Genomic DNA, 10,921 nt, shown 5'->3' with positions numbered 1-10,921 from the left:
TTGCGGTTCACGTCCAGCCCTCGCCCCTCCTTCCAATCCAATGCTGGTCCGGTGATTAGAGAAAGGGTCTTGATACCAGGAGGTTCAAATCTCAGCCACTGACTCCCTGTATGTGTGACTCTGAGTGATTCACTTCACCTCCTTGTGCTCCGTCCTTCGGATGAGACGTCAAACAAACGAGCTCCTATTGGAAGTGACTCTGCAGCAGCAGCAGTTGTTGATGATGCAGAGTTCACCCCCCTAGTCTCTGTAAGTCTCTTTGGATAAAAGCCTCTGCTCAATGACAAATAAATGGGTTGGGATGCTAATTAATTACACACACAAGTGATTTCAGCTCTAACTAATATCGCTAAAGGGAAATGACAACCTATGATTAGGTTTATTATTATTATTATTATTATTTATTTCTTAGCAGATGCCCTTATCCAGGGCGACTTACAATTGTTACAAGATATCACATTATTTTTACATACAATTCCCCACTTATACAGTTGGGTTTTTACTGGAGCAATCTAGGTAAAGTACCTTGCTCAAGGGTACAGCAGCAGTGTCCCCCACCTGGGATTGAACCCACGACCCTCCGGTCAAGAGTCCAGAGCCCTAACCACTACTCCACACTGCTGCCCTATATATCGCATACAGCCCCTTGCAATGTCTATTTAAACAGCTTCTGATGGTTTTAATTCTTACAATGCCTTGTACAGTATAGACCGAACACAGTAGAATATAGGACAATACATTGCTATTAATAAACGCTATATTTAGACAATGCAATACTTTGATTTAGCGTTCTGCAGCACCATAAATAAACGTGTTGCCTTCACACTGTTTTGCCTGGTAAACTCTGCTTCTTATTGTCACTATGAAGTGATGTTAAAAAGGTCAGACTGTTTCAAAGTAGATGCCTTTTATTAACAACCCCTGGGTTCCCAGCAAATAGTTGTCATTAACCGAAAGTTCCCAATAAGCGAAAAGCCCCCGTTTTCAAGTGTATAATATAGAACCTTATATACTGTAGTACAAATATGGAGCCGAAATACATGTTTTAAATGTTACAGTGTTATATTAACATGAGAAACACGAAATACCCAAACATAGAACAGTTTACTCCACCCGTGTGTAACGCCAAAAGGGAGTCGGTTTAAACAGCGCTACACAACGATGCGCTACAATTGTCCTTACAATGAGTAAAGCAAACAGAAAAAAATGCGTTCAACTTACAATCAATTCTAAAAAACACAATTTTAAAATAAGAAATTGTCCAACGTTGTCTGCTTTTTTTTTTTTTTACAATGCACCACCTCCCGCTGTAAATCCAGCTCAATTTTGCGTGCAGCTTGGTATGCGGTTTCAAAGCCACGATTCTGCCTCAGTTATTATTATTATTATTATTATTTATTTCTTAGCAGACGCCCTTATCCAGGGCGACTTACAATTGTTACAAGATATCACATTATACAGATATCACATTATTTTTACATATAATTACCCATTTATACAGTTGGGGTGTTTTTTTACTGGAGCAATCTAGGTAAAGTACCTTGCTCAAGGGTACAACAGCAGTGTCCTCCACTGGGGATTGAACCCACAACCCTCCGGTCAAGAGTCCAGAGCCCTCACCGCTACTCCACACTGCTGCCCTCAGTCCACCAAAAATACGCGGTTGCGAAATCAGTGTTATAATAGCGGCAAGACGCATGCGCATAAATCATGCAAGTGCGCTCTGTACCGCCGGCAACTAGCAATAAAGTTGTCAATAAGCGGCGTGCAGTTGCTAATATCCGAATTCCGTTAACATTAAAGTCTATGGGACGGGATTGGTTCCTGGGAAAATGTTGTTATAACCGAAAGTTGTTGTTTTTATCAGGGTTGCTAATAACCGGCATCTACTGTACTGCAGACGCTAGAACAGTTAGAGACCAATTCTCAAATCTCAATCTGCTTTATTAAATTCGTCCCAAATATTCCACAAACTACAGCAAACTGATCTTAATCTGAAGCTATTAGTATGGACATAAACGTTGTCATAGCATATGATCCTTTTTATTGGACTGTGTAACTGAAATAGTAGCCTGAAACTGTCTTAACTGTAGAGTCTGTTTCACTGCATTGAGCACTGCAGTATTATTAGATGTAGGGACCTGCTGTATTCTGTGTATTTAGATTATTAAATGCGGTGGTTGTCATCAAAACTCTCTCTGAAGATTTGCCCAACTTTCCTCGGCGCTGCCTCGGGCGCGTGCGCATGATGAACACGCTCCTGTTTGTTCAGCAATTAAGATAATTACAATAAACTGATTATTAAGCCCAGGTGCTGCCGTCCCGATTGGGCGCACGCTGATTCAGACGGCTTTATATACCTGGAACCAGCCCGACTCTGGCAAGCGAGTATCGGATTCTTACTGTACTGTGAAGAGGCGCGCTGCGGATTGTGTGGTGTACGAAGGATGGGTATCATGGATTTTAAACTCCTTTTAGGGTAAGTTGGGTGTGTTTAATGTTTTTTCTCGTTTATATTGAGTTTTTGCTAGATAAACGTTTTTACTGTGTTTTAAATTCAAATGGAGTCTACGCGGTTTTAGATAGGTTCGGTTTGTGTTTTTAATTTCGCCGTCTTTTTACGGGGGGGGGGGGGGGGGGAAGGAAGGAACAAGCTGGACTTGCAGGATAAAAAAAATAACTTTTTTCTTTCTTAAGATCATGACGGCATTCACGCTCTGGATGACAGATACGCAGCGTCCTGTGGATTTACCTACAGCTTTAATATCCCCGGTGATCTGATCTTCAGAGCTTCTTTCCTTGCCTGCCACGTCTCCAGCAAGGTGAGTCCTGGGCGGTCACGCTTGTCGGATGGCCCGGTTATTCCAAGCGGAAGTATCGCTGCTGATCTCGAGACTGACTCTTTCTTCTCTTCAGAATGACGCAGAGTTTGGCTTGAGGTTCCGCTTCGTGCGCATCGACCAGTTCGGCAGAGAGACCTACTACCCGTTCTCCATGAGCTGCAGTACGGTCCAGCAGTGGTACCCCCGCGAAATTGTGTGCGAGGAGAACTACATGGAGGCAAGACCACTCTCCAGGCCTGGGTTTGAGCTGCGTCCCCACTAGCTAGATATTTCATTGCCCCCAGATGCTGTAATGCTTCTACCAAGTTAGCTCTTTGGTCCATTATCCTAATGAGTTTCTAGGTAAATTTACGTAGCTGTTAAAATCAATCCACAATGCATTGCTTTAGGGGTGCAAGTGCTGACAGTCCCTGGGCTTGTCACTGTATAGTTAAGTAGTCGGAGATATGGGGGTGGAATTTGCTACTTCAAGGTATTTGCACACATACTGCATGGCTTTAACTGGCTGTGGCTTCAGATCCCAGGACCTCTTAACATGTTCATCGGAGTAGTTCTTGCCATTTACCTGTTTTGTAAAGTGTGATGGGCACAAATCATTGTTAAACTCAGGGAAGGTATGAACCTGAAGAGCTGTCTGTGCAGCATTCTCCCCTTCTGAAAGATAGAAATTGATTCAATGGGTTTAGCTTGGGGATGGTCTGCAGAACTACAGGGATGCACTGCACCTCTGCCTTCAACTAACCTTGAACATTCTGTCCTCTTAGATATCTGTCAGGAGAAATGTCCCTGAGATTGCCCATGAAGGAATAGGCACTGAAGACTGGCCAGCTGCTGTTCCTGCAGTAAGTAAAGCCACTCTGCTTGGGGTCTGGTGGTTTTATGAAACCAGACGAGCCCCTCTAATTCTGATCGGCTTCTCCATCTCCTGTTTTCCAGGCCCAGGAAGCCTTCATGTCGGTGTGGCAGGTTGTGTTCCACAAGACTGGCCAGCCGGCGAAACCCATGGATCCCTCCCTGGCTCACTCTCGGGGCTACAGAATCAACTCCACCTCCACTAGGATCCTCTTCCGCTCCCCATTTAACATGCCTGAATCGGAGATGCTAACGGTGAGAGCACTACAGAAACTGCACACTGACATCCAATACTGACCTGAAACCAATGTCAATGCAGTATCTTCTAAAATATCCAGTTGCATGTTTAGCAGCAGTCTGTCTGTAGATCTCTAGACTTTTGCTACTTGTACATAAGTATATATTCTTGCTCCATTAGTGTCAAGGTAGTCTGAGTCCTTTTTGTTGTGTTCTGTGCCTGAGTTCCCTCTATCTTCCTTGCCATTCCAGGTTAATGGAATCCAAGTGGAAGCGATCAGGGCAACTGTCTTCTACAAGCAGAGGTGGATGGTGCTGTTGGTGGACACTTCAGCTGCTTGTACCAAGAGTAAGATCCTCTAGAGCTTGGGTGTCTTGCAAAGGTCCATATTTTGTGCCAGAGGCCATGTGGAGCTACTGTCACTGGTGCTTTAACTAGGCAATGTAGATTTACTACAGGTTTCTTTTCCTTTGAAACCTGGTTTGGAAGCAACGTATATGCATGCTTGGACACTACAGGATCTTGCCAGCTAATCGGAGGGGGCATGGTCTGCAATATTCTCCATTGCCATCTGGTTGCACTTCCTGTTCTACAGGAATCCCTAATGGATATAAACTTGCTGCAGTAACTGATTCCTTCCTGTTCCTAGATAATGGCACTTTTGATGGGATGAACTTGGCCTGGGTTTCGCCCAGAGTGCTCTCTCCACTGGTGCTGCATATTGAGAAGTTCCAGGACAAGGGTATTTCCATGGGTGTGGATGGGAAGCTGCTTGACCTCGCTACTATCCAAAGAAGGAACTATGACCTGAAAGTCAACGAGACCTTCATACAAATCTCCATTCCTTATGGTGCGGAGGGTGGCTACCTGAAGGTAACATAGGGCTTTACATGGAGGAGTTTATTCACTGGCAACCAGGCAGATTCAGGATCTGTTGCAATATTGTGGATGCGCTGTCTACTCTGTAATTCTGAGATTGACTGCAAGACAAAACTCACTTGCTACACACAGAATTTATACATGGCATGCACATGTAATTTACCTGCTGCTGGAAGCACAGAATTGGTGCAGGCTGAGTTTCTGACATCTTACTGTAGATGACTGTCAGGCTTGACTTATAAACCTAGGTTGAGTTTTGGTGCCTGTATAGATCAGCAATTTGATACTTGCATCCACCTGCCTCTTATCTGTCATCTGGAATGTGCCCCCATGGCAATGTTTTAGCTGACCAAGTCTACTAGTATTCATGTACACCTGGGGAGCTTTTAACATGCATACTGTATTGGCAAATCTCCCTACCCTTAACACAAACATGGTTACTTTGGCTGAGCCCCGGCTGTACCCTAGTGACCACGCTCTTCTGTCTCTGCAGAGTCGTGTCATAAATAACCAGTACAACCGGCTCTATGCCATTGACCTGTACCTTCTGCACCAGTGGGCAGATGACCAGTGGGAAGCGACCCAGCACCGCTCCTTCAAGCCAGTCCGCACCCCCTTTATTGCTGAGACCCCCTTTGTCATCAACAGTGAGTACCGCCTGCTTTGCATCATGGACCATAGCCATGATTAGGTGCCTTCATAATGCAGCATAAAACATGAATATTGAGGGGGAGCGTCATGGACTTGAACACTAGACCTGGTTGTAAATCTTCAATGCAAACCCTGTTCACATCTCAATGCCTGCTTTCCTAGATACCATCCCAGAAGAAAAGGTCTTCACAGTGACCCTTGGCATCTTCAACCCTGACGTTGAGCTGAAGAACCTGACCATCAATGGGGTCCCTCTGACCCTTCCTGAGGCTGTCAACCAAGGCATTGTGGTCACTGAGGTCCAGCACCCCAATGGCACCAAGTCTTTTGTCCTGAAGGTCCCCTTCACCCACCCACTCATCCCACAGAAGGTGGGGATGAAAGCATGCCTGTACATTCATAGAAATGAAAGCTTGGGTCCCTGACCTGGGTGACCTAAGGATGTTTGTTACCTGTATCCTCCATGCCAACATACACTGAGGGTGCAAACTGAAACATCTCCTTTATAGGCTTTACTCTTGTGCCATAGACCATGCCAGACTTTCTTTCTAGTAATGGCTATTGCCCACATTGCCCCAGATTCTGTGCAACTCTAATTCTAGAGTTGTGCATTCACACCCACTACAGGAGCACAGTTTCTGACTAGTCTAGCTTCTTACACCTCTCGCTCTTCTCTGGCAGTACATTGGCGATGGTGTCCGGGAGTTCACCTTGAATATCAACTACACCTTGAACATCCTCCCTGAGAACGAGCCTTATTTCCACCCGGCAACCATCGTGTGTCGGGTTAAGGATGTCGGTAAGTATTGGGGGCAGAAGTGTCTCTGAACACTGGTATGACTGCCTAGACCTTCACAAGCCTCCCAACCGAAGGATCACTGAACTATTTGCATGCCCATGAAGGAATACTGATTCCCTGGGTGAAGGCCTGTACACACTTTCAACTTCATCTAGTTTAGCAGCATTTGTTACCTCCATAAGCTGCAAGCTAGCACACATGTCCTGGGACAACTTCTGCATGCTCTACCCCACATGCTCCCCTAATATGCACCCCCTACTGGCATTTACTTTGAGTGCAATTATATTGAATGCACTGATACCCAGTTGAGGTGACTTCCAGCACTTTGATAAAGACTGGACTGTTGGCATCTGAAGGTGTGGTTGATATTGTTGGTGTCCTTTCTGTCTCTCCAGTACTTCCTGTGATCAAGGGCTCTTGTACTGAGAACAGCATAGTCTTTGAAGGGACCCGTGGGAACATGGACTACTTCTGGGTCGTCTACATTGGGAAGCACCAGCTAACCTCTGAGCTGGCAGCAGACCGAGGCTACATACTCACCAACCTGACCAAGTTTATTGTGGAGGTGCCACTCTTCAGTGTTGGCTGCATCTATGAGGTAAGCATCCTTGGGGACACTGAAGTCCTACCTAACAAGGACTCCTAGTGGCTGAATTGGGTGTTGTAGCATTAGTCCAGTCCTGTGTGAGACCTATCACTGTTTAGATGTATAGACACTAGTGCCTGAAATCTGAGCCAATGGATACCTTGCTGAAGCTTATTGCAGTATGACTAAGCTGTCAAGCCTGCTTCTCTTGGTCTGGTGTTGAGCTACCAGCTGGGATAGCTATTGAGGGTTTTCTATAACTTGGTGCACAGTTCAACCCATAATGAGCTCTAGGTCATTGTCCCTTGTCTTCTCTTTCCAGGATATCTCTCTCCGAGGCCTCTCTGTTCGAGTAGAACTGACCCTAAGGAGTGCTGTGACACTAGAGGTAGTGCTTTCATCCATACAGCGCTGTCAATTTCCTACCAAGCAGCTGCTAGGTAAGACTCCACAAAGGTGGGCTTGACTTTGTCTTGGTGCACTGCACCTCCCTGCTTGTATACCTTGACAATATACATGTGTTGACTATAAACTACCTCCTAATGCACTATTTAGCTGTAGAGAATATTTCAGTGATCACATGTTGCTTGCAGTTTCAGTGCAACAATGGGTAATCCTTTACCCAACTTCTGAATGGTCTGCAGACCACCTTCTAGCTGATGCCAGTTCCCCTCTATACCCCTATTGTTAAAGGCTTCTGCCATTTAAAACTGCACCATAGAATCCCTTGCCTGTTGCTATCCAGAGCATGGCCACATTTTGCAATAGACTGCTCTTTTGAGCCTTGAAACCCCAATGTAGGTGTAGTCTAGAGGCCTCTTGGTGCATGGAAATCTCAAACTGACTCGAGCAGCACATTCTTGTTTTTTAATGCATTGCTTGAATTCCACCCTTCTCTGTTCAGTGTGCTTGCCTAATGGTGTGATGACGGTGGTGGCTGTGACCATGGAGCCCATACCAGTAGTGGAACCCAGCAAGACCACCCTGCTGGACAAGAGCTGCAAACCCAAAGAGTTTGACTCGACCAGGGCTCTCTTCACCTTCAGTGTGAACACCTGTGGGACCAGGAGCAAGGTGCTGGAGATCAATGCACTCGTCCTTCATACACTGTACTAAAAGCAAAGCCTGTCCATATAGTAATCCCTACAAGTGCTGTGTCATCAGATCTGTAACTAGCTTGGCATCTCTGCCCTAGAAAACACTACTGCAAGATTCCTTGTAATGTGGGGACTCCTGTTTAGCAGTCTTCAGATTCTTTTGGAGGGGGGGGTTGTCAATAGCGGTTACTATCTCTAGTATTGGAGGGAGGTCAGCTTTATTAATAGCATGTTCTGGCTCCTGTGTTTTCAGATTGTGGGTAACTACCTGATCTATGAGAATGAGGTGGTGTATACCAGAGCGCTGTTCCCACCCAATGCTCCAGTCATCACCAGAGACTCTGAATACAGGTGAGCATGAGGAGTCCCTCCACTGTAGGGCAGTGACCAGTACAGCAATCCTACCTTGAGCTGCCAGAGATGGGCACTGCCACATGCATGAAGGGAACATTAAATCCCCCCCCCCCCCCCCCCCCCTACCAAGTTCTAGAACTGAGCTGTACCAACATGAGATGCCCACTTGGGGCAAGTGCTACAATACCACTTGAGCTTCACTCTGCATGAGCGGTTTTTAAATGAGAAATGTGTGTACATAACTCCTACTCCACTGCATTTAAAGACACGGACAGTCTTGTCAAATACTGCACATAATTTAAGGGATCTGGTATGACTTTCTCCTAGGCTGACCATTCGTTGCCGCTACCCCCTCAATGACACTGTGAAGCTGCTAGCTGAAAGGAAGGCTGTCCCTGCCCCCTACACTGGCAGAGGGTTTGGATCCCTGGAGTTCTTGCCTTACAGCCAAGGCAGTGGAGGTATGGCTTCTCTATTGCCTGGATTAGCTTGCCCAGTCCTGGCACACTATTGGTCAGCTCTTTCTCCTGCCTTCCAGTATCAGCCTGCTTCTCTGACTCCAGTTCTGTTTGTTTTCACAGGCAGTAAGAAATTCAGAGATGTCCTGAATCTCAAGGCCCGTATAGCAAGAGGTTGGTATCGGTGGACTTCGTAACTTGCCTGGCCAGATTATGTTCTGTAGTCTTCACCCTGAATTCCCAAAGCCTTTTCCTTCTGATAGAACTACAATTCCCATGAGTCTCTGCATGCCAGCTATGCAAGGCTTTAACTTGTTAGTTGATGGGGAACGAGACACTAAAATTGCACATGCAGAAGCTGTTCTGTTTTTTAATGGTGTGCCTCTTTGCTTTCTCTTCCTTTTACAATAAGAAGCTTGAATTACCAAAACAGAGTATTGGACAGCTGGGTTCTTGCACTATTTTGCCTTGGTCCAAATCTAGTATAGCTACATCTGTGGCTTAATAGTACAAAACATGCCATTGCAGAAAGAGTCCCACTCTGCCCAAACCATAGCTGTCCCTAACCCAGCAGGCATGGTGGCTCTACACAGTGCTTTAAAAGCATGGTAGTGTGCGAGGCCCCTCAACCTCTCTCCTTCCCTCCAGATGTGTCCTACTCCCAGTTCTACTCTGCGTTCCCTGTGTCCCAGTCTATGCTGGAGCCCCTGTTCCTGGAGGTTGAGCTCCTGCACCCCCAGAACCTGTCTGACCAGCTCATCCTGCAGGACTGCTGGGCCACTGAAACCCCTGAACTGGACGCCAGCCCTCAATGGGACCTGGTCACTGACAGGTGAGGAGGTGGGGTTTCAAGAGGAAGTGGGCTGATGGTACTGAGCTGAAGTGACTGCATTGCAGCATAACCTGTGCCTAAATGTACATGACTGGTAATCCTGATTTTAAAGGCCACCTCAGCCTGTTGGCACCTTTTCAGTTAATGGTGTGTAGTCCATGAGTTTGATCTGTCTTTAATCTACATATGGTACACTTATGGCTATTTAAGTCTGGTGGGAACTGAATGTGTAACAAACATCTAAGTTAATAGCCTTTATGATAGGATGCAGTAACTTTCTAATGAGTCCCTGCGCTTCAGTGATCAAGCTCCATGCTGTGACACCCAGTGTCATTACCCCCCAACATCTCCTCTTACTGCAGCTGCCTGACCAGTGGAGACTCCTACAAGACCCAGTTCCACCCAGTGTCAGCCAGCGCTCTCACCAAGAGCCCCCACCACCTCCAGAGGCTTGAGGTCCAGGCTCGGTCTGCTGAAGACCAAGTCCTCTGGAAACAGGTTGGTATCTTTCAGTGAGCTCAACCTGAGCCTTCTGCTCTGCATTCTCCCCCTCTGCTTCATGCAGGTCCATCTACTCCTGCCAAGGGGCAGGGAAGCTGGCGTTGTATCTGTATTCTAACTAGTTTTAAACCCTAATCCAGAACCTAAAGCCACTTCCTATTAAGTGAGAATGGAATGCCTCCAGAACCAGAAGTGGGCAGTTGTGCTCTAGAAATCACTCAAGCTGGATATGAAGGGATTGTATGTTTGAATCTGAACCAGAGTACTTCACCTATCTCCCTGCCCTTCATGTTTTGCAGGTGTACTTGCATTGTCTAGCTGTGGTCTGTGATTCTGAGAAGGCGGTTGTCTGCAATAAGACCTGCATCGCTGGAGTGAAGAGATCAGGTAGGCAGGGTGTAGCTGGCCTCTCCTGCACTGGGGATGGGATGCACATTTATAGTGTGTAAACTCTGAATTCCTCCTTGGCTCTAACTCTGGGGTTTGTCTTCCAGCCCGTAGTGTTGAGCTGGCAGACTCCGTCAAAGGCTACATTTCTGCTGGACCAGTCCAAATTGTACCAGAGGGGGGAATTGCCAGTGTTGGTGCAGCAGGTGAGCAGTGAAGTATTAAAATACTCAGCATCTGAGCCTCTTCCCCAGTGCCTGTGTTGGGTTCTATGTGCCTTCCTCAGGATCCTAATTCTTGCTTTTATCTCTTCAGGTGAGACTCCTCTGGCCCCTTATATTCCAGTCTTGGGAGTTGCAGTGGGAGTCCTTCTACTTGCTGTTGTGGTTTTTGCTGTTAAAGCTACGAGATGTTAATTGCGTTTAATAAAGACTTAAGCCTGAA

The 10,921-nt window shown here is 46.3% G+C and overlaps 1 protein-coding gene across 1 annotated transcript; it reads left to right on the top strand.

Annotated features, from left to right (window-relative positions):
* Window positions 1–2,447: 2,447 nt before the first annotated feature.
* Window positions 2,448–10,921, top strand: LOC131721949 (zona pellucida sperm-binding protein 2-like). Its single transcript, XM_059015352.1, has 21 exons — window positions 2,448–2,451; window positions 2,698–2,822; window positions 2,917–3,060; window positions 3,608–3,685; window positions 3,780–3,950; window positions 4,185–4,281; window positions 4,583–4,806; window positions 5,306–5,459; window positions 5,626–5,834; window positions 6,145–6,262; window positions 6,658–6,860; window positions 7,171–7,288; window positions 7,753–7,922; window positions 8,199–8,296; window positions 8,627–8,760; window positions 8,881–8,931; window positions 9,406–9,589; window positions 9,952–10,087; window positions 10,390–10,477; window positions 10,585–10,683; window positions 10,793–10,921. Exons 1-21 carry the CDS (start codon window positions 2,448–2,450, stop codon window positions 10,891–10,893), a joined length of 2,706 nt encoding a protein of 901 aa, XP_058871335.1. The 3' UTR covers window positions 10,894–10,921.

Source organism: Acipenser ruthenus, chromosome 50 (assembly GCF_902713425.1).
Source record: "Acipenser ruthenus chromosome 50, fAciRut3.2 maternal haplotype, whole genome shotgun sequence".
Taxonomy (NCBI): Eukaryota; Metazoa; Chordata; class Actinopteri; order Acipenseriformes; family Acipenseridae; genus Acipenser; species Acipenser ruthenus.
This window is presented reverse-complemented; position numbering and strand designations above follow the sequence as displayed.